The 23,805-nt window shown below is 43.5% G+C and overlaps 1 protein-coding gene across 9 annotated transcripts in view; it reads left to right on the top strand.

The window, feature by feature from the left end:
* FAM107B (family with sequence similarity 107 member B) overlaps nucleotides 1–22,423 on the top strand; it is a 265,481-nt gene extending 243,058 nt beyond the window's left edge. For all 9 annotated transcript variants that reach the window (XM_010365958.2, XM_010365960.2, XM_010365961.2 and 6 more), the window contains 3 exons: nucleotides 10,097–10,280; nucleotides 18,936–19,086; nucleotides 19,655–22,423. In XM_010365958.2, coding sequence (XP_010364260.1) covers nucleotides 10,097–10,280; nucleotides 18,936–19,086; nucleotides 19,655–19,771 — 452 coding nt within the window. In that variant the 3' untranslated portion in view covers nucleotides 19,772–22,423. The remainder of the gene's footprint in view (nucleotides 1–10,096; nucleotides 10,281–18,935; nucleotides 19,087–19,654) is intronic.
* Nucleotides 22,424–23,805: the final 1,382 nt, after the last annotated feature.

Genomic DNA, 23,805 nt, shown 5'->3' with positions numbered 1-23,805 from the left:
GTGGCCATCTGCCTGGGCTGCTGGTGGCGTTAAAGGGAGAGAAGAGGAAGTGTGGGCAGAAAGGTGGGAGAGGACAGGGGGAGGGTGGTCTAGGGGCTGCCTTTGCATCAGCAAGGAGATGGACACTGGCCCCAGACCCAGGAGAGGCCCAGGAGAGTGTCACCAAAGGAGGGAGCCCTGGATGACCTGAGGAAAGCCCCCCGGGTGTGGACTGTCATGCGGATAGTAACATGCTATTGCTGTGAATAGTTTGAAGAATGACACTTGTTTTCTGTTACCACTGATCACAGCCCTTGGGGGCAGACCTTGAGGGCCAGAGGCACAGGCACTTCTTACGGGAAATAACACCTGACAGGCCAAGTGACACTGCCAGCGCCTGGGTAGCAGTTGGTCTGGGGAACATTAGCCAAGGCCCTTCTCAGGGGGGGATATTTCTCTAGAAGAGTTCTCAGGCCCAGCCATTGTCCCGGGAATAAGCCCAAATGCACCTGTTTGGTTGATAAACATTCTGTGCTTTGGGGCTTCAGATGGGACTGACTAGGCTGGGGCTCCCAGAGCTGCAGAGCAGAGCAGGCTCCGACTGTGTGTCACCTCCACACGGTGAAGATGGCAGACGTCTGGTCGCCCTTCTCGTTTCTCCCATAGATGTGCTGCTGTTGGCTGAGTCTAGGGGACATTCCTCCCTCCCACCATGTACTACTCACAGGATGAGGGTAGTTCTGCAGTCTACCAGAGAATTCTGGAATCTGCACAGGAGTAGAGGAAGTGAGGGTGTCGGCTTTGTGTCTTATCTGCAGTCCTAGGACTTTCAACTGAGTGAAAAAAGTCACCAAGGATCAGCCTCTTGCCGAGACAAGGGGCTGTTATAATTGGCTGTGGGCCCTTGAAGGATTTTATTCACCCCTTAAACCATTTTTACCTCCTCCCCTGAGCTAGGAATTGAATGACTCTTTATTATTTTCTATTAGTTTTCTTCTATCAAGAGACTTCTTGTTCTCACACCCTAGAGTATTTTTGTTTTTGTTTTCATTTTTCTCTCTATATTTTGTCTTCAGTCTTTTCTAAGTTTGTTTGAATATCCAATTTCCTGGCAAAACTAGATTATGCAAGAGCTGCTTTTTTTTTTTAACTTTGGCTTTGATCGTGATATATTTGGACAATATAGAAAATGCCTCTTTTTAGCCAAGATTGAGACTTCGGGGAGGTGTAAGGCCGAAGAAATTCAGTTGCAGGAGTAATTTGCTAGTTTCCATGGAAAGCAACCCAAACTGTCATTGGTTGACCATCAGCCTTACTTTCTTCTGACAGATAGCAGCTGGGTCTTGGGTTACCCAACTTTGGCACAAGCCTCTGTGAGATCCTGCTCCAGTCATTATCTTTCTTCCACAACATTTTCTCCCTCCCTGTCCCCTCTCTGTCATCCTTCCCTGTCCACATTGGAAAAATGAACAGAGGCCAAGACTGGGTTCCTCATTATTCTTTGTCTAAACTAGTGTACTTGCAGTATATGGTCATTCACTTTCGTGTTGATGGAATATTAACGGAGAGTTGGAGTAATGAATTAGTTTGTTGGGACTGTTTGCCCACTTTGTTGAGCTTCTGTCATGTGGGCAAGTACTGTGGATGGTAGATGTTTTCCATGAGTTTTTGAGAATGCTAAGATCAACTCTGCACATGCAAGTGTACTAGCTCTGATTTCCAGTTGAGGAAATCAAGACTCAAGTTAAATAATTTTATAAAATCACATAATTGATGAGTGACCTAGCAAGGGATTCTCATTCAAGATGGATGGTCTTCAAGCCTGATGCTTTTTTCCATTATGCTATATAACTTCCCATGGGTTGTGCACGGTTTAAGATGGATGAAATGACAGAATTGTCATAATGCAGCAGCTACCAAGTGACTTCTGAATAGTAATTTTAATAGCTGTTGAACATGTACTCTTACACGTGCAGAGGGAGGCATGCACCAAAAAAATGTACTGATTGAGGGTGAATTTTCAGAGGGAACATACCTGTGTCACCAGAATCTGTATAATCCAGAAACAATCTTTTCCAGACCCTAGAAGCCCCATTTGTACTGCCGTCTGTTCACTCCCAAAATAACCATTATCCTGACACCTAACATTAAAGGTTGGTTTTGCCTGGTTTTGAACGTTATGTACATGGACGCATGCAGTATATACTCTTCTGCATCTGGCTTTGTCTGCTCAACATTGTATTTGTGAGATTCAGCTGTGCTTTGCTTGCAGAATTGTTGGTTCATTCTCATTGCTACGTAGTATTCCACTGTATCAGCACACTGCTGTTTACTTACCCATCCTACTGTTAGTGAACATTTGAGTTGCCTCCAGTTTGGGACTATTATGAATGGCACCGCCATAAACATTCTTATAAAAAAACATTTATATTAATATGTTTTAATGAAATTTGTCTTTCCTGCCTCCCATCTAACTTTAATGTCATCCATTGCAAGATGTTTTCTGTTTGGGATCGTAAAGCTGTGATATTAGAAAGCTTCCAACGTCCTGTTGAGAGATAGGAAATCATTCTGTTAAACCTGGTTCCTCCATCGTCATCCCAGCCCATGGAGTGCCTAAGAGCTTGCTTTTGGAATTATACAGACTCAAGGTCAAATCTGGGTAGCCTTGGGCAGCAAATGACAGCGTTATTGTTACTAATTTATTCTTATTCATTGCCAGTGACAGCACTAATAGCAGGTGACATCTGTTGAAGTCTTACTGTGTTGTAGACATTGTGTTTGGTGCATTTCTTTTTCTTTTCTTTTCTTTTTTTTTTTTTTTTTTGAGGCAAAGTCTCGCTGTGTCTCCAGGCTGGAGTGCAGTGGTTCAATCTCAGTCTACTACAACCTCCGCCTCCCGGGTCCAAGTGATTCTCCTGCCTTAGCCTCCCGGGTTCAAGTGATTCTCCTGCCTTAGCCTCCCAAGTAGCTGGTATTACAGGAACACGCCACCACACCCAACTAATTTTTGTATTTTTAGTAGAGGGTTTTACCATGTTGGCCAGGATGGTCTCCATCTCTGGGCCTCATGATCCGCCCGCCTCAGCCTCCCAAATTGCTGGGATTACAGGTGTGAGCCACCGCGGACCGGTGGGTGCATTTCTTGTTTACTCTTCATAGCAACCCTGTGAGATCTATCAGTCCTTTTTCATTGTTGCTGTTTTACCCAAGATCACACTTAGAGCAAGTGAGGAAGCTAGAATGCAGATGCAGGGAGCCCCACTCTAACCCATGCTCTTGAAGCTGTCAGCTTCATTTGGAGACTGGGGAGTCATGACCCCGACCTTGTGGGCCATATGAGGACCAAGTGACAGGGGAAGCTTACATATACTCCCAGGTGACATGGACACCAACTCCAAGATGGATTCCTTTCACCGCATCTCTCAGAATGGCCAACCGCTTTTGGGGTGTGCTTTGATGACAGTGCAGGAGGGCAGAGTGGGCATGGCTGCCCCACTCTGGCTGTCCTAAGGAAAGTGGACCTGCCATTCTGGCTCCTCATTAGTTGAGGAGCTGTCGCCATCTACTGGTCGTTCCCACCTCACTTGGGCCAGCTTCTGGTTGCTGTAGGCAGATGTCTGTCGGATATTTCTTGCCTTCCGTAGTACTCTACTCACTCCCTCCTCCTCTGCCATTTTCTAAATATAAAATATGTGCCTTATTTGTAAAAATGCATTTTCAGGGGATGAAAAAACTGATGAGAAAATGAATGTGATACTTTCCCAAGAGCCTCACTGTTTGGCATTTGTACAACAGCATATTGGCAGCAAACTTGTTGAGTTCGTCATTGTTTTAAATGACCATCCTGGGAAGCCACAGGGGACTGTCCTACAGCTGTCGTGGGCCTTGGCAGAGATGAAACAATAACATTTCTGCACTTACGCATAAGACTCTGGTGGGACGTCATTTCTAAGCCTGGGTGCACCAGGTTGGTGGCCACAGAAATCCCCTGGCCACTTGTCTGTTGCCTTTGAGTACCAGGTGATGCCACTGTCTCCTGGTCTAAGATGGAAATTTTTAGGTTTGCCCTAGGGCCAGGCAAATCAGGAGTTTGTGATGAAACCAACTGCACTTTGGTAAAAATTCGTACTGGAACTCAGACTCCTGCCTGTCTGGGAACTGTGGGTGCTGAGAGGGAGGCTTTGGATCCGAGCGGTGTCTTTCCCTTTTCAGGCTGACCTGGCCCGGAGTTTGCCGCCTCCACCTTACGTAACTTGGGTTTCTCAGGGTATTGCCAGGGGTTGCCAGAATCTTAGAGACAGCTTAGAAAACAGATTCTCTAAAAATATCTTGGAATTACTTTCAACTTTCCAGAAGTTATGGCAGTTCAAAAGTTTGTTTCATTTTGGTTGGTGGTAGACACCTGTAAACTGTACGCATTACCATGTGCCAAGAGATTGTTTTAGAAAGGATTCAAGTGTTAGTGCTTCTAGATAGAATTAGGTCTTAAATATTTAGGTAAACATGAAAGTTAGCATAATCGCTAAGTTCTGATTTTTAAATCTTATAGGATTAGGTTTTGAATTTATTTTATCTGTTTGATGTAGAAATATGCAGATATGGAGCCAGAGCAGTCTGCTGGGGAAAGCCAGCCGCGGTCTGCGTTTGTTTTATCGGCCCAGTTGTGAAACTTTTCCGAGGGAATGGTAATTCACCTCTGGAAAGCAGTCAACAGAAGTACCTGGGATAGCCAGAGAGCTGGGCCCAGAGTGAACTTTGGAAAGGGGAAAACGTGAAAAGCAAGGACTCAAAATCCATCTGTAAGCATGGGATTTCCCAATTCTCTGGGATAGTAGAGTCAAATAATGACTTCCATGTGCTCCTTAGTGGAAATTAAAGGTAGAATTCTCATCAGGCAGCATTTTTCAGTGCATAGTATATCTGTCTGAAGTACAATTCTCTTTTATTATTCAATAGCTTAAAAATCTGTAGGTGAGTCCCCTCCGTTCAGAACAGCACGAGAGGCCCTTGTCATCAGGCCTGCCTGTTTTCTGCCCTACTCTGAACGACTGGAGCCATTCAGAACTTCATGCAGCACCTTGGCAGTGTGATAGACAGGCCTTTTTAGACTTTGCAGAAGCTTCTTATGTTAGTGGCATGAATGGGTTCAAGAACCATTGAACGTTACCAGTGAGAAAGTCTGCGGGTCATTCAACTGAAGTAACATTTTTGAAGAAATCGAAGCCCAGAGAAGTAGAGTTTCCTATACAGAGATTTCCAGGCCTCTAAATAAAGTATGAAATGTTGCTCGTCACATAGTTGGGGTTATAATACCTTGTATTGAGTTCTCATGTTTGTGCCAGGGATTAGAGAGAGCCCTTGCGTACACATTTTACTCAATTTTTACAACATTCATTTTACATATAGAACTGGGGGTCAGGGAAGTTAAACTTTGTCCAGGATCTCAAACCAGTTTTATTTCTCCTTCACTGAGCTGGTCCTGGTTTTCCTTAATTGACTTGATACATTAAAAAAAAAAAAAAATGAGTAAGTTACTTGACCAGTGAAGAGACTGTGACAAGATTATCTTTGTGTTTATTTCTAGAAACGATGTTTCATGTCAATAATATTTGCCTGCAAAGTACTTTTACCTCTAGACATTTCTACCGTGTCTTTACTCTCAGGCTCCTGGGTTCCTTGATGGCCAGTGAGGAAATGTACCTGGCCGTTCAGCCCCACTTTCTGCACTGTACCTTGTGGCGGTGGAATCCACATGGCTCAGGGGCACCCTCTGTCGTTAGCCCAGGCCTTTGTTGCTTCATTTAGGTAATACTTACTGAACAAGTCCAAGGGGTCAAAGGAATAGGAACATAAACCAGACATGCTCTTTGCAGCGAAGAGAGGATAAGATTTATATCCACATTGCTGTAATACAAAGGTGGTGGTCGACGAATACTAGGAAGAGGGAACAAAGAACATCCCATGGAATTTGGGAAGGTGTCCGGGCAGATGTGGCGTTTCTTTGGATTTGCTGGATGTGTGAGTTTGGCTCTGTGGAGGTGCGGGGCTGCAGTAGGAAAAGGCTCAACATGCCTTCAGAGGGAGCAGTGCTGCTGTGAGCACGCTAGTGGAGGAAGGCGGGGTGCAAGGATGTGGGGAGCAAGAGTATTGGTTTCAGCTTGATTGGAAGATAGGATTTGTGAGATGCAAGAGTTCCCTTATACCAGAGTTGTATTTTCCAGCGTTGGTAGCAGTGAGCAAGATGGCTAGCAGAAGGAAGAGAGCTTTGAAGAAGGTCACTGTGATGATTATTCCCATGTGCTAGTCAAAGGTCCAGGACGGGGTGTTACTGAGAAGCAGCTGGAACCCAGATCCCACATGGTTCTCCCAGCACCACTGCCCTGAGTGCAGAGACTCAAGGAGGGGGTTGCTCCCGGCCCGTTCACCCCCTTGTTACTAAATGACCATTTCCAAGACCCCACTGTGACCTGTGCATGAGGAGCTGCAGGGACCCTGCCACCTGTTCTGAGGACAGGCTTAAGGTCTCCATGCTTAACTCAGACTGAGACGCTCCTGTGCACTCCCTTTCCCAGCTCCAGTGAAGAAGGACAAACCGATGAAAAAGAAGGAAGATGTTTGCCCCTGTGTTGACAGCATATACGTATACTTCAGCACACTGTCCCATGGAAAAACGTGTTCCTGGGCTGAACTTCTAAATGCACTACACACACCTCTGTGCAGCCACAAGTGTCTAAAAAGTCACCCACAGCCCTCCCCTCCTGCACCAGCTGCCAGTGCCTGTGTCTCTCTAATAGGAGACAGGGTCGGGTGCCCCTCACCCCACTGGTGCTATGGAGAAGAAAGACTTCCAAGCAACTAAGTCTAAAGAGAAGTCAGAAAAAAGTCCCAAGTTGGGCCTGTTTCTTTGATTCAGAACTAAAGTCATTTCTTTCTACACACTGGAAGCTCAACCTCCTTCCTGGCAACAAGGCCCACGGCATGTTTGCACCCGAGCGCTGACCTCCAGGAAAGGCTGGGAGTGGGCATCTTGTGCTGTCTCTAGTTGAGGGAGCAGTGGGAGCGCGGGACGGGAAGAGGGGATGGAAAGCGGAGGGCAGGCAAAGCCTGAGGCCACGGAGGGCCAGTCAGTCAGGTAAAGGAGAGCAAGTCACCCGGGCTTGAGCGATGGCTGTACTTGCCCTCTCGCTGTCACCTCTTCCATGTCGATCAGACATCTCAGACTCGACACGTCCCAGATCCGCTTGCTCTTTCAGCCTCCTGTCATGGCAACTTGAGCCTTCTGGTTGCTCAGGCCGGAAACCTCTGAGTCATCCTTGATTCCTCCGTGCTTTTCACGCCTCATGTCCAGTCCTTCAGGAAGTCCCAGAGACTTTACCTTTAAAATACATCTTGAATCAGGCTCTCCGCCTACCTGTGCCTGGATGACCCTTGCAGCTGCCAAGCTGACTCCCTGCCTGCCTGCCTGCCTGCAGCCCGTTCTAAACCTAGGAGCTGGAGTAATCTTTTAACTCATGAGTCAGATACTGTCATTACTCTGCTCAGAACCTGGGAATAGCTCCCCATGGCCCTCAGGGTGAAGACCAGAATGCCAGCACTGGCGTTCAAGTTCCCACACTCTATATCCTCACCATCCCTCCCTCCCATGCAGCCACCCTGGCGGGTTTGCTGTTTCTCATCCCCCCCCGGCACCCTCCTACCCTGTGGCCTTTGCATGCACTCTTCCCGCTGCTGATCGCTGGCCGGCTCTTCTGTCACATTCCCTCCAGCTACTCCCCAACTGTAATAACGAGGTCAAGGTCAGAGGCAGTTGTCTGTTTGGGTTTGGCATCATGGAGATTATCCATGGTGAAGGGCTGAGATAGCCTGCCTTTTCTGGAAGTGTGTAGCCTTCTTGTCTATGATTAACTAGAATGAAACTGCGGTTGATATTTTCAGACACTTGTGGCTGCACAGAGGTGTATGTAGTGCATTTAGGATTTCGCCGAGGAGCACGTTTTTCCATGGGACAGTGTGTTGAAATCAGGCTGGCTGTGATGGGTTCCCTGAGTCACCCTCTGCGAGGTTTGTAATTCTCAATTCAGTTCAGGTTGCAGGCGTTCTTGTTGTTAAAAGATCAATGCAGATAGTGTCTGAGGAATGTTTGGTGTAGTTTATTATATATGCCTTATTGTTTGATAATTTTGAGCCTTAATCATGCGGTGATATTTAAGATATTTAAACAAACGTTGCAGCTACATGATTTTTCAGTTGACTTAGCCTTTGGATTTTCATTCTCTTTATTTTCACATTCACTTTGTAAAGATGTTGCTGTGGTTTGGTGGACGGAACATGGGAGGTGCTGGGGGCCGGGTCATATTTTTCAGCAGGGCGGCTAGGAGGTCAGGCCTCTCTGAGAAGGTGACATTTGAGGAAGGGCCTGGTAGGATACGAGCAGGATGAAGCCCACAAGGTGCTTAAGGAAGGAGCCAGTGACCAGTGTCACAGGCCAGCGAGCACCGTGCTAAACACTGGAAGCCTCTTCCACTGGCGCAGGGTCTGCATTGATATGTTTGTAGTGTAGATTGATTTGCTGAGGCTGAAGAATTAGCAATAAAGGACCTGGGTCCAGTGCCTGTTGACCAGCAAGTGAAACAACAAGCACTAAAACTTAGAGAAATCGCAGTTAGATTTATTCCGAGCCAGGTTTGAGGACTTACGTAAGCCTGGGAACACAGACTCAGTGTAGCCGGGGAATGGGTCCCAAAGTAAGTTATGTGAGGGGCTATATATATACATTTCATTCCCTTTCCTTTTCTGTTTTGTTTGGTTTGAGACAGTCTGGCTGTGTTGCCCAGGCTGGAGTGCAATGGCGTGATCTTGGCTCACTGCAACCTCTGCCTCCCAGGTTCAAGCGATTCTCCTGCTTCAGCCTCCCAAGTAGCTGGGACTACCCGTGTGCACCACCATGCCAGGCTAATTTTTGTATTTTTAGTAGAGACAGGGTTTCACCGTATTGGCCAGGCTGGTCTCAAACCCCTGGCCTCAAGTGATCCACCCACCTTAGCCTCCCAAAGTGCTGGGGTTACAGACATGAGCCACTGTGCCCAGCCTCTTTTTTTTTTTTTTCTTTTAGAGATATGAGGTCTTGCTCTTGCTCTGTCACCCAGGCTGGAGTGCAGTGGTACAATCATAGCCCACTGCAGCCTCTCAACTCTTAGGTTCAAGTGATCCTCCCACCTTAGCCCCCTGAGTAGCTGAGACTACAGACATGTACCACTATGCCCAGGGCATTTAAAACTTTTTTTAAACATATGGGATCTTGCTGTATTGCTCAGGCTGGTTTTGAGCTCCTGGCCTCAGGGATCCTCCCACATCAGCCTCCCAAAGTGCTGGGATTACAGGCATGAGCTACCTTTCCCGGCATTGTCTTTTGTAACAGGGGAATACATGTGGCACAGAGGTGGGAGAAGCAGGCAGTGAAACAGCAGTTTCAGTCCTGTGTGATTGGCCTCAGTGATGCTGTGCATAAGATAAGGTAAATATGCAGCTGAGTGGCTAGGAGAAAGGTTAGGCATCTTGGAATCTGGTGGAGGGTGACTGATTCCATCCTGTCTTTGTTCTGTGTTTGATAAACAGGTTTATAACCAATAACCATCAGTGAAATATTTAACAAACTCCAGTTCAACAGGCAAGAGGCCAGCTTTGGTTTATAGGCCCCGCTTTTCTGACACACGTGTCCAACTGCAGCCATTGTAGGCCAGTGTTCGAATTTTCATTTGAACTTGCTTTTTTCTGACATACTCAAGTGCTTGTTCTGAAGTTGATACGGAGACAGGGTGGCAGGAAGCATTCTTTGTGACTGGAACTCAAGGTGTGACAGTGGCAGAGATAGAAGTCAGGCCACAGGGCTCCCTGGCCTTAGTCATGGGCAAGATGAGACCAGGCCACCATTCTCTTCCCTGCCCCACCCCAGTTACATTCCAAGCGCTTTAGAAGATATATCAGTGATACCTCAGAGTGGACCCAGGAGGATGGCATGTGTTAGCATACTGAGCACAGCTCTGTGGGCCTCTTCATGTGTGGGAGAAGCCTTAGCAAAAACTGCAAATGAGTATTTCTCATCTTTCTCTTTCAGGCGGCCCACCTGAGGATATCGACCCTAAGGACTCATATCTCATTACAAGAAGCATCATGGCCGAGCCAGACTACATAGAAGATGACAATCCTGAACTCATTAGGCCTCAGAAACTGATCAATCCTGTCAAAACCTCCCGGAACCATCAAGATCTTCACAGAGAACTTCTTATGAATCAAAAAAGGTAAAATGGTTTCTTGAGCATAGTTTTTTTTTTTAAGAGGACTTTTAAGATAATGATATTTAATTTTATTAAGATATTAAGATAATGATATTAATTGTATTTACAGAGGCTTCAAAGATTCTTTGATTTCTTGCCCTTTGTTAAGGCTTTCTTATTCCTTCTCACATCCTAGAACTGGGTTATCCCTCCATGAGGCAGGTCCCCTGCAGGTGGCCGTCACTGCGGTGGCCGGCAGTGCTTCCAGACTCCTGCAGTCCCGGGTTCCCTTCTGAAATGGATGCCTGTTTCCAAATTTGGATGGAAGAGGCTGGATTAAGGATATAAGAGAATGTCCTAAGTAGAAGAGAAATATATTCTTAAATTTAAAATCTCTGAATTTTCTCCTTACACTGAGGGAGGTGTAGGAATCATGTAATTGCTGCCTACTCCAGCATTTGTCAGTAGCAGGGAGAAGTCTCTAGAACCATATTAGACTTAATAGATAGGATACTCATGTTCTTGTTTGTTTTTGAGTAGCATTTTAAATGATTATTATCATAGTCTTTATTGTTATTTTGGAGGACAGGAAAACATTTACCTTCTATCTACTTTGCAAACTCCATCTGTGCCATAAATCATTTTGGATGTTGGGCTGGTGTACTCTGCTTTTTAAGTAATTTGGGCAGGATAGGAGACTAGGAGAACTGAGGATGCAAGGCTACTTTTTCAGTTTAAGAACTAGGAAGCTTCATTTAGGATTATTTTCAGATCTCGTAGGACTATCGATGGCTCACTTGCCCACTCTTTGCTAAGCCCTGGTGAAAGGTCTCCCATTGAACTGAAGGATATGCAGATCAAGTTTAGCATTAGAGTAATTTATTGTAGGGAGGCCTAGTTAAAAAAATGTTTTAAAGAGGATAAAGGGGGCATTTTTATGGCAATTCTCTTTCCTGACTACACTCCAGGTAGAACTAATGACTCCTGTCTATCCCAGGAGGTATTTGTAAATACATTTCTCCCTCTAGAGTGTGGGAATGTGGCTTACTCCTGTTTTATCCCCAGCATTATTATTAGGAAGCTGTTGGATTAATGTATATTAAATTGAATGCAGAGAAGTTTTTAGCTTCCATCTGCCTTTGTCACACAATAGAAGGAAGAATATATGAATTTGGTATTATTATGGCCAAAGCAAAATGAGACTATCAAGTTCCTAAAATAGACAACAGAATTTGGAAGCCATCCTGTCCTGCCTGGGAAATCATGTCTTCATTTTGGTGGAAAGATCGTCAGTTTAGTAGGCTCTGAAACAGAATAGCAGTTGTCACTCATAGATTTTCAGATTATCTTCACCTCTTTGGCCTCAGTTCCCTTATCTATAAAGTATAAGGTAGGGGACTTAGCTGTTCTCTAAGAAACATTTTAGCTCAAACTTTTTCTTCTAGAAAAACCTAAGAAAGGGCTCCAACTCAGAATAAAGGTCAGAGTAAAACAAACATTTGCAGAATAAGTGTTCTCTAAATTATAGGCTACAAATTATTCTGCAAAAATGTATTTAGTAGTTTGGGTCATATTGCTGTAAAACCTACAGATTTGTGCAGTTGAGTCTATTTCCACATTTTTTAGAGAAAGGGCTTCTTCCATGCTGTCTTTGGCCTGTTCTTTCTTCTCCTTGTTTGCCCAGCTCAACTGATCTGAGACAATGCTGGGTTTCCCTAAAGTACTATGGTGTAGAGAGGACGTGGGCTTTGAGGTCAGAGAGAAATGGTAGGACTTAACTTTACCTATCTTACGATCTTGGCCAAGGTATCCCCTCTTGAGATCTGTTTCTTCATCTGTAAAGTGGGAGATAATAATATCTTTCTTATAAAAATTAAAGTAGGCTGGGCAACGTGGCTCATGCCTGTAATCCTATCACTTTGGGAAGCCAAGGCGGGTGGATCCCCTGAGGTCAGGAGTTCAAAACCAGCCTGGCCAACCTAGTGAAACCCTGTCTCTAGTAAAAATACAAAAATTAGCCGGGTGTGGTGCCACACGCCTGCAATCCCAGCTACTCAAGAGGCTGAGGCAGGAGAATTGCTTGAACATGGGAGGTGGAGGTTGCAGTGAGCCAAGATCGTGCCACTGCATTCCAGCCTGGGTGACAGAGCAAGACTCTGTCTCCAAAAACAAACAAACAAAAAAACTGAAAGAATAGCTTGTATGAAAATACTTAACTTAGTAAGTGATCACTTAGTCACATCTATCTTCCACTTCCTATGTGGCAACATCTGGAATTTCCTATTGCTTTTTCTCCCGTTTCTTTGAAGGATTTTGGTCTGGTTGGAAATACATTAAAAAAAGAAGAAGAAAAAGAAAAAGAAAAGGCAGATTTCAAAATCAAATGAATGTATGTCATCTTATCTCTTAAGAGTTTTCGAGGTCATACCAAACTTGTTAGAAATACACTGGTTTTAGACTGAGAATTTCTCATTTCTTTCCTTTTATTCATCTTTTATTTTGTATACTTTTTAGAGACTGGGGTTTTTATTTCTAAATTTTAGTGCCGAACTATAGGATACGTCACATCAATACAATGTATGTTTGGTTAAGGAATAACCAGTCTTGATTATTGCGTGGTATTGTAATGAAAATCTGTTTACTTTTCTGAAGTTTATAACAAGTCTTCCTACATTTTGTCTCATCCAGTGCTCTTTCTAATAACCCAGTGTGCGTTATCTTCAGATTACCCTCACTCATGTGAGTAATCTCAGGGTAACTGGTTTAAGGAATCATCTTAAGATCACGTAATAGTTTTTTGAAATAGCGTTTGGAAATAAAACAAGTTTATGTGGAGACTATATCTTTGCTACGCATAGCTACAAATTTAGCTCAAAGCTCTATAGCAATTCAGACAGGTTTTCCAGTTACATTTTAGAGATTATATATTAAAGGCCAAGTCACTGCTTTAGAGAACAAGCACCCGCAGGTCTTCTAACTGTGAAACCTACGCTCTTTCTAGTGTATAATCCTACTCTTCTATTTACCGTCTTTGGGACCCAGCTTAGTTTCAGGTTAAAGTCTTGAAGCCTCTAAGTCTGACTGTTAAAACCCTGCGTCAGGCTCTCAGTTTCCATAGGTGTTCTCAGTGGTATAAAAAGGCAGCTTTCAAAAGACTTTTTTTTTTTTTTTTTTAAGGTGAAAAGATTACTATTGAAGGGATCCTTAAAAAAACACTTAAGAAGGGCCGGGCGCGGTGGCTCACGCCTGTAATCCCAGCACTTTGGGAGGGCGAGGCGGGCGGATCACGAGGTCAGGAGATCGAGACTATCCTGGCTAACACAGTGAAACCCCATCTCTACTAAAAATACAAAAGATTAGCCGGACGTGGTGGCGGGAGCCTGTAGTCCCAGCTACTCGGGAGGCTGAGGCAGGAGAATGGTGTGAACCCAAGAGGCGGAGCTTGCAGTGAGCCGAGATGGTGCCACTGCACTCCAGCCGGGGCAACAGAGCAAGACTGTCTTAAAGAAAAAAAAAAACAAAATTAAGAATATTTCTGATATTATTTAGAGAGAGAGAGATTCTGTACTCTACAAAAATTACTTTTTGGAATAAATAGGTCAGTTACTTAAACATATCCCTAAAATTGGTTCTTTGGCTTGTATATTTGTAAGTCAGTGGCTTCTCGTTCCTGGTTTTTAGCTGACATTCTTTTGGCATGCTTTTCTAGATAAATAGTTCCTCAATAAATACTTGCTGCTGTACAGCATGGAAAAAGATAGGGGCAGTTCTAGAGATAAAGGATACAAGTATTTGTGTTCGAATCCATGCAGGTAAAAATGACTGAACCAGAAATGTAAATGAGGCAGGCCAAACCAGAAGATTACAAGATTAAAGAACAAGGGCTGAAATTCAGGCCTGACACGGTGGCTCACGCCTGTAATTCCAGCACTCTGGGAGGCCAAGGCGGGCGGATCACCTGAGGTGAGGAGTTTGAGAGCAGCCTGGCCAACATGGCGAAACCCTGTCTCTACTAAAAATACCAAAATATTAGCTTGGCGTGGTGGCACGCACCTGTAGTCCCAGCTACTCGGGAGGCTGAGGCAGGAGAATACCTTGAACCCAGAAAGCAGAGGTTGCAGTGAGCCGAGGTCATGTCATTGCACTCCAGCATGGGCAACAGAGTGAGAGTCTGCCCCCTCGAAAAAAAAGAACAAGGGCTGAAATTCAAGTCAGCTTTTCCCTGTACCCCAAGAAAAATAATTAGGCCAGGAGATGTTTGGCTAAGTGGGCAGGCATTGTTCTGTGATGGTCTGAGCCCCAGACCGTTCCCCTGGCTGAATGCTCTCCCAGTTAACGAAATGACTTCAGTTATTAATACATAGGTACAGAGTTCAGGTAGATGTGGAATGAATGTGGACTCGCCCCATCTGCCCTTGAATGTATTTAGTGGTTTATGTGAAATGTACCTTTCAAAGTTGTTTCATACTCTGGTGGTGGGAATATAAATCATTGCAGCCTTTTTGTAGGGCACTTTGGCAGTGCTCATCAACATATGCAATGTGCAGGTGCTTAGCCAGCAATTCCGCTTCTATGAATCTAGCCAACAGAACTACTTGTAGAAGCTTGCAGCTATAAATGTCCTCAGAGGCTCAGTGCCTCATTGTTTTTAATAGTGAACAATTGGAAACCAAATAGATGTCTGTCAATAGGGACGTGGCAGAACTGTGGCATGTTTCTATAGGTATAGAAAGTGTGGAGGAACATAGACCAAACTGTCGGTAACAGTTCTCTCTGGATGCAGGAATGGGTAGGGGTTGATGGGTACAGGGCCTCTACTTTGTGTAATTTTGGGGCCACTGTTCACATAGAACATTTGCAATGGAGTGAAACTCCTCTGATTTGTTTAAAGGAGAGGGTTTGGATGTGCTTTTGCTTTCTTATTTAACATATGGGTATATTACCTTTCTTTTTCTGCAGAGAGCACTTACTAATTTTATAATTTTTAAAATTGGCTTTGCCTGCTTTAGTAGTCGCAGGTAGCTACCTGACCAAGAAGCCAACTTGGAAATTACTGTTGCTTTTGGGTGATACTGTCATAAAGGGGTTGAAAGTGTTTGTTAGCTGTATATGTCAGAATTGATTAAAGAGAACCAACTGTTCTTATGCCAGGGATAGTATTGTAGTTAACTATGAAAGTTGGAGAAACTCATTTCTGTCTGTCAACACTATCTCAGCTCCATTTAGACTTAGAGACTTATATGGACAATGCTTGACTTTTTCCATTCAGCACAGAAAGTTAAGTAATCCACTGTGATAAAATATTAACTAAATTTGTATGACTTCTTGACTGCTGTAAGTAGAGAATATTTATCATATAAGCACCATTTTCCTGAATTTTTTGTTACTACATATTTTATCTTACTGTCACTATTGTGTAAAATCTTTGAAAGGAAAATGAATACTGTATAATAGTTAAACCCATTCATAGGTTGCAATAGAGTGTCAGCCAATTGTGTCATACATCAAATGTTCAGCAGCTTTTGCATAATCCAGGAGAATTTAATAATAGTTGAAGTTAATTTTGCCAGTGAAATGTAGGGAAAGAAAAATGTTTGAAATTTAAATTATTCAGATAGCTAAATTCTTAATCCTAAAATTTAAATCCCTTAATTTTGTCTATAGTGTTATATCAAGACTTTTTAGTAGTCATGAAACTGAGTAAATCTTTATTCAGATTACTTAAAAACAGCTTTTCCTGTGGTTAATAGCACCTTTATTTTGAACAGAGTACTCTTAAGCAACTTATATTGTGCTGATTAAAGATTTAATCTGTCCATATTTTTTACCCTGTTGTTCAGTCTTGATTAAGTATGAAGCAAACCATAATTAAAGCACAAAAGTCACCTGCCTCTTTTGTTTCACTGGAAATTTGGCCAGATTTTTTTTTTTTTTTTTTTTTTTTTTTTTTTTTTTTGAGGCAGAGTCTCACTCTGTCGCCCGGGCTGGAGTGCGGTGGCCAGATCTCAGCTCACCGCAAGCTCCGCCTCCTGGATTTACGCCATTCTCCTGCCTCAGCCTCCCGAGTAGCTGGGACTACAGGCGCCCGCCACCTCGCCCGGCTAGTTTTTGTATTTTTAGTAGAGACGAGGTTTCACCGTGTTAGCCAGGATGGTCTCGATCTCCTGACCTCGTGATCCGCCCGTCTCAGCCTCCCAAAGTGCTGGGATTACAGGCTTGAGCCACCGCGCCTGGCCCAGATTTTTTTTAATGGAAAGTTCTGCTAATAAAAATTGGGAAATTGGAGATATATATTATTTTGACTGTGTGTCCTCTGTCATTAAAGATGGACTATACTAGCTGGGTGTGGTCGCTTATGCCTGTAATCCCACCACTTTGGGAGGCCAAGGGAGGTAGATGACTTGAGCTCAGGAGTTCGAGACTAGCCTGGCCAACATGGTGAAACCCCATCTCTCCCCAAAATACAAAAAGTTATCTGGGCGTGGTGGTGGGCGCCTGTAATCCCAGCTCCTCGGGAGGCTTAGGGAGTAGAATCGCTTGAACCTGGGAAGAGGAGGTTGCAGTGAGCTGAGATTGCGCCATTGCACTCCAGCCTGGGTGACAGGAGCAAAACCCCATCTCAAAAAGAAAAACAAAAAACAAACAAAAAAAACTGGGCGTGATGGCATGTGCCTGTGGCCCCAGCTGCTCAGGAGGCTGAGGTGGGAGGATCGCTGGAGCTCAGGAGGCAGAGGTTTCAGTGAGCTGAGATCATGCTACTGCACTCTAGCCTGGGCAACAGAGAGACCCTGTCTCAGAAAAAAAAAAAAAAAAAAAAGATGGAATATACTGATTTTTACTCTAAAGAACAACTTTGAATTGTTTTTATTGTGATTTTTAAAAGCATCTAGATAGGAGAGTGCCAGAATTTTTAGAAATTCTAGATGAACGAGGAAGTATACAATTGAGGATTGGTTTACAGATGTGATTGTGTGGACTTGAAAGGGATCAAGGTGAGTATGCTGTTGAATTTCTCTGGCCAGAGCACATATATTGGAAATTGTTATTTAACAGTTGGTCAGATGACTCCTAGTTGGTGAGTCACAGTAGTTGATAGGAGTTCTTTAAAGAACAACCTTGTCCCTAGTCTACAGATTAGCAGTCACCAGCAGCCAGACCAGGAGGTGTGTGGGAGGTGCTCAGGCCCATCCTGGAGTCCAGGACAGAGTCAGCAGTGCTCGTTGCCTACAGTTCAGGAAAGCATGAATTACTATTCTGCTACGTGCCTGTGTGCATAGCATGAGTGTGTGTGCACTGTTACCTATACCCTGTGCTGCCTGAAATTGTTAGTGCTTTTCCTGTTCGGTGGTTGGTCCTATTTTGATTTTAAATTGTCTTGGTAAATTTTAACATCAAGTTGAGATTACTTATGAGTTGGCAGAGACTGGCTAAGATAAGTGACTAAGGAAGACAATAAGAAGAAAGGTGGGCTGGATAATCCAGTATTCTGGAAAGCCATAGGAGAAATCCTAAGGAAAGAGAAAAGGCAAATCTTAAGCTAACAGTTAGACAGAGATCGTACCGGAGAAAATGCTAAGACATGTCTTTCCCTTGACTTCTCTCAAATATTTCAGATGGAGGGTGGCTAGTTCATGGCCTGTTTGGCTTGTTTCTCCCCATTTGGAGAGATGGCTGCCTAATTTATCTCTCAGAAATGTAGAACTTCCCTGAAGGCTGACTTGCTTTCATTGTAAAGAATCAGCTGCACATCTGAAAGGGTTTCAGTGGAGGCGCACTGGACTGAGAGTTAGGGGATTAAGGTTCTGCACGGCCATATCCTTCAGTAGTGATATAACCTTGGACATGCCTTTAGATGTACAAGAACCCACTTTCAGATCTGAAAAATGAAGAGTGGGAAGGTTTTGAGGGCCATTTTACTGTCTAAATTTCTGTGCTAGCTGGTCTTGAGGCTGCATTTAGTGCATAAGATCAGGGGCCAGAGGCCGGGCACGGTGGCTCACGCCTGTAATCCCAGCACGTTGGGAGGCCAAGGTGAGTGGATCCCAAGGTCAGGAGTTCGAGACCAACCTGACCAACATGGTGAAACCCCGTCTCTACTAAAAATACAAAAATTAGCTGGGCGTGGTGGTGCACGCCTGTAATCCCAGCTACTCCAGAAGCTGAGACAGGAGAATTGCTTGAACCTGGGAGGCAGAGGTTGCATTGAGCCTAGATCGCGTGCCACTGCACTCCAGCCTGGGCGACAGAGCAAGACTCTGTCTCAGAAAAAAAAAAAAAAAAGTCAGGGGCTAGATTTTGGGAAGCCTCCTCTCCGTGCAGAACCCCCTGATTTCCTGAGCATCTCCGTCTCCGTCATGGGCACCCATCACAGTCATCGTACGAGCACCCCCACCCTCACTGCCCTTCTTTGCGTAGCCTACCGTCTTGCACACGGCAGGTGGCCAATACATTTTTATTGAATGAATGGATTTTATGTACTCTCTGGAGATCTCCTGTTGCCTTTCTTTTGTGCTGGTGAATTTCTTAGATCACCATGTTGCCTATTGTAGCCTAGTAGGTATCATGCTAATTCTGTAGACCTCCTTTCCATGGTTGATACTGTAAGTTAAATTTCTGTTCATAAAACGATGTAGCCATTAGATGAACTTTTTTTTATTTTTGTTAATACTTTTTTTGCAGGGGTCTTGCTCCTCAGAACAAACCAGAATTGCAGAAGGTGATGGAAAAAAGAAAACGAGACCAAGTAATAAAGCAGAAGGAAGAAGAAGCCCAGAAGAAGAAATCTGACTTGGAAATAGAGCTATTAAAACGGCAGCAGAAGTTGGAGCAGGTAAGGGGGATTGACTGGAAGCTGTCTTTTTTTTTTTTTTTTTTAATCTTGAGGAATGTTGGAGTGTTGGAGCAGGCAGGGTTTACCAGACGTGTCAGTGTATACATTTATACTATGAAAGAAATATTGGAGACAAATGTCGGCAAATGGGGTCAGATATGTTCAAAGCAGGGACGAGAATCCTACTGAGTACCTAAAACAGATTCCAGAGGCAAAAGCAAAACAGGGACATGGCACTGAATTCACACAGGGTGCTGGGGTCATTTAATGAAATTCACCCTCACGAGGACTCCAGAGCAGCTACGCGCTGACCTCAGGATGTGTTTCCTTAGCCCTGTCTTTTCAATTCTTGTCATCTCGTGGTCCTGTTTGCAGTGACAACCAAGTAGCTTCTGTTTCTGTGCACAATTACCCAGACTCTGTCCATCCATGTTTTTAAAAGTGGGGGACCAGGAGAGACTTTCTTCCATGGGGAAGTAAAGTTGTCACGGACTATGCAAAGAGAGAGGAGTATTTGGAAAGGCTGCTTGGTTTGTAAATAATTTTTCCTTTTCTGAATGTCATTTAGCTTGAACTTGAGAAGCAGAAATTGCAAGAAGAGCAAGAAAATGCCCCTGAGTTCGTGAAGGTGAAAGGCAATCTCAGGAGAACAGGCCAAGAAGTCGCCCAAGCCCAGGAGTCCTAGGCCGAGGCTGCAGCAAGACCTCGTGTGTCACCCCACAGAGCTGTCTGTGGGTGCCTCCTCAATCTCAGGGCAAAAGCCCCTGGAGAATGTTCCAGCCAGCAGAGAATTTTGACTTGCAGTAGGATTTGGTGTGATTTTCCTACGATCTGGGTGGATGCCTTGCCTGTGACGGTTGCAGTTCCTATTCGCCAAATGAAGGGCAGTGCCCCGCACATAAGTTAGCATGATGGACCTGTGTTCAGAGACTTAACAGAACCAACAAGCAAAAAAGTGAGAACAGGAAAAAGGAAGAGGACACTGGAATCAGTTCTTGAGAGTTGCATGACTTGGTTTTTCTTCCATTCCAAGTTTAGTGGGACCCAAAGCCTTTTTTCTTTTAAAAGCTAAAAAAAAAAATACTTTTAATTCCTCTTTTTGTTATCTGTTAGATAAGTGAGATCACATAGAAATGCATTTAATCTGTTCACCCACTGTAAATTTTATTTTGAGGACCCAGAATTTTCTTGTTTAATTTATACTTTCACCCATATTGCGGTTAACACCAGAGAAGGAACGTGAATGTCAAGCACAGCCGCTACCCTTGTTGGCACTAAATTTAGAAATAGGGTGAGAAGGTTTAAAAGCCTGTAAACACCCATCTTGATTTTATTTTCATTTCTTTTGGTTCTCTGTGTAATAATAGTAGGCTACATAGTGACATTCCAGTTCCAAGAAGGTACATCCTGTCCGTTCGTTAATTGCTTTGATTACTAGGAGGATTTTTGTTCAGTTTTGTTTTTAAATGTCTTGCTGATCTAGTTCTTTTAGATGGAATAACCTTCCAGTCCTTTAGAGAGTGGAACTAGTCCATATAACCCAGCTTCAGTATCAAAAGTAGAAGCCCGCACATCTTTTCATTTCTCCAGGAGGAGTGTGGGGAAGGTTCCGGTGACCGGCTGGGCAGTGAGGATTTCACTAGGCATTCTGATGTGAAATAAGTGTAGATTGCTCTTAAGGAGGCTTCATCAGAAGATGTATGGCATTTGAATGTCTAATGATAATGAGTGTCATTAGAATCCAAGCTTTGAAAATTTCTGATTAATGCTCGTATATTTCTTTATCTTTGTTTTTTCTTGTGAAGAAAGACTTTCACCACTGTTTGAGTGATGATGCTGTTGATAAGGATGATGTCAATGACTACTATATTGCATCTCTCAGGAACAGCTGACGGGAAGGGAGGGGCTGCTGAGTGCCCTCATTCTAGCTAGCACCACGCTCCTCAGAGAGGGGCCGAGTTATAGACAGCAGCAGCATTCTCATGCAAAATTAGTTTTAAACTGCTGGTGTGGCATCGGTACCTTTTACCTGGGTGATATGGAAGAATTTTTGAGGATTTAGTACGCTCTCCATAGAGACAGTTCAGCCAGTCATTTCTGCATTGTGGAGACTGCTCATACTTTCTTTGAAGACTCATAGAAAGCTGGATCCAGAGCTTTTGAATCCTTAATTAGCATAGTAGAAATTAGCTTTCTATGGGAATGCTTTAGTGTTAGCAGTTGACAATTAGGCCCATATTCAATCTGAATGGGAACAAAAGTAAATGCAATGATAATATACTGCTAGTTAGAGAAACATGTTAGTTGATTATACCTGAAATGGATTATCTATCTCATCAGCAAGTATTATTTGAATAAAGTGAGAAATGCTTAAGAAGAATTGTTGCTCTATAGTAATTTGGTTTTGAAGAATGGAATGGTAACTATTTTTTTCCATCATTCTTCCTTTTGAGAGAAGAAAGTGTGGTGACTGATGATCTGGAAAAGCCCATTTCTGATTGCACATTGACTGGAGTTCTTTCTTTGTGTCTGTGGACTAGTGATGCTGTTTGCAAAATGAAGATTCGGGACTGGCTCCTATCTTGTTATCTAACTTGATGTCAGACCTTGAAATCTGTATTCTCGAAGCAATTCTGCCACTTGATCATATTCACAAGGGCCCTGATAGGCTCCTTTAGAAGGCCCAATTCTGTTCCTAGAGCTTAACTAGAATTCATTCTTCACTGGGAGGGGAAGTTAATTAAGAAAGTATTTCCTTCCTAATCTCACTCAAATCTGCAGAATTATTTGTAATTAGTAGTACAAAATCTGGCCACAAGGAGACTTGTAAATAGCGTTAAGTGGTGTTTTATGCTAAACAGTGGAATGTATAGGCAGAGAAGCTCTTTGAAGTTGTCAGATGACCTGGGCTCACAAGCCTGATTCAAACAGGCTGTCAGTCTCCTCTCTCCCCTTAATACCGTGCAGCCCAAACCCCTAGGACGCTTGAACATCCGAGTAGTTTTGTGCTTTGAGCCACTTTTTGACACAAATGGCTCCATTTTTCCACAGCGTGGTTTTCTTAAACTAGTTCAATGTTTTTTAGTCTCATAGTAGTAGCATTGCTTTCTAAGCTATAACAGTCGACTTTATTCTTCTACTCTGAAAAATCTTGACTTGTTTGAGTGTATATAATATATATAAAGGGAGCCTTAATGGATTGGTTTTCATAATTTAATATTTTTTGTATTTGCTCTTGTATAATTGTTTTTAACGGAAAGTATTAAAGAATTGAGGGTGGAATTCTTAGAACCAAAGTTATTCTTAATAAAAATCACCACATGCTTGGACCATGCAACCATGTTTGTCTGATCTGTGTAAAGTGGGCATCTGGAACAGAATGGGGTTGGGTTCAGTTCAAAGGTGAGAGTTGGTTCCAGGGTCTCCCTTTTGATGACTGGTCCTCCTTGACAACCTTACCCCCAAATCACTTATGTCCTATTGCCTTGTGGCAGTCAAGCTGACAGTTTATCATATCAAACAGAGTCATCTCAGGTATTTATGGCACTGTAAATTACACATTGCAGTAGACCTATGGCCCTCCAGCAGCAGCCGGCAGTCCTCAGCTCAAAGTATTCTGTATTTTAGATAGCTTGTAGGACAGTGGGAGACAGGTTTTGGGAAGGGCCAATGTTTAGTGCGTTTGACCCCAGTACACATGGCATGTCTGAAGTGTGATTATGAGTTTTTTTTGCTTATTCAACTATATTAATGTTATTCCTCAAAGAAGTTACTTTGGAAAGGTATACACCTGATTGCATTATACTACTGGTTAAAATACTTCGGAGGTTCAAGTCTCTTTATAAGTATGCCTTTATTTTTCAGCTACAAATTACTCAGTTTGATCACCCAACTTCTAGTGTCTTTGGACTCTTTTAAAATATTGTATCTACTCAGGAGAGTAAAAATTTACTATCTCTAAGGTTGTACCATGAACTCTAAAGCCAGTACAGAAGATAGATCCAAAAATCATTTGAGGAGTAGCTGCATCCTTGGAATAACTAGGCAGTTTGCTCAGGTGACTGTGTTAAGGCTGTCAATGCATTTGACGACTTCCCCAATCTCTTTCTCTTCTCTCTCTCTCTGCGCCCCCCCCCCCGCCCCCCCGCCCCGTGTGTGTGTGTGTGTGTGTGTGTGTGTGTGTTTGTTTTACAGTAGTGGTAATATTTGCAACAAGACAGGGCAATTAAAGTGTTTAGTAAGATTTAAAATACTATAGGACAGCTAAAAGAAGTCTTAAAATAATACTACCTGGCATACATTTCCTAGTATAAGAAATGAAGTATTTTACTTCCAGTGTCTTTGGATAAATACAATCTTTATGAGCTAGCCTAACAATCACAGTTTCTACTTTGTTTTGTCTCATGAGAAAACGTAGTCTGATGATCAATTGGGGATCCTTCGAATGTCTTCCCACTTGCTCCTAGATTTTCTGGCAAGATGATAATTACCACTCGCCGTGGCACAAAGGGCACTCACTCATTTGTTAAAAGTGTGTTCATCGCTACTGCAGTCCTGCTACTCCTAGAAACCCTCAAACTATATATGTGCCTGTGTGTCTAAGTGTAAATATGTATGCACACATTTGCATTGATGTTTATTTTTATATCTGTATTTATAGAATATCATGAGGTCGGGCCAGGGATGGTGGCTCATGCCTATAATCCCAGCACTCTGGGA

The sequence above is a fragment of the Rhinopithecus roxellana genome, chromosome 11 (genome assembly GCF_007565055.1).
Source record: "Rhinopithecus roxellana isolate Shanxi Qingling chromosome 11, ASM756505v1, whole genome shotgun sequence".
NCBI lineage: Eukaryota > Metazoa > Chordata > Mammalia > Primates > Cercopithecidae > Rhinopithecus > Rhinopithecus roxellana.
Note: the sequence above shows the minus strand (reverse complement) of the source record. Positions and strands in the feature narration are given on the sequence as shown.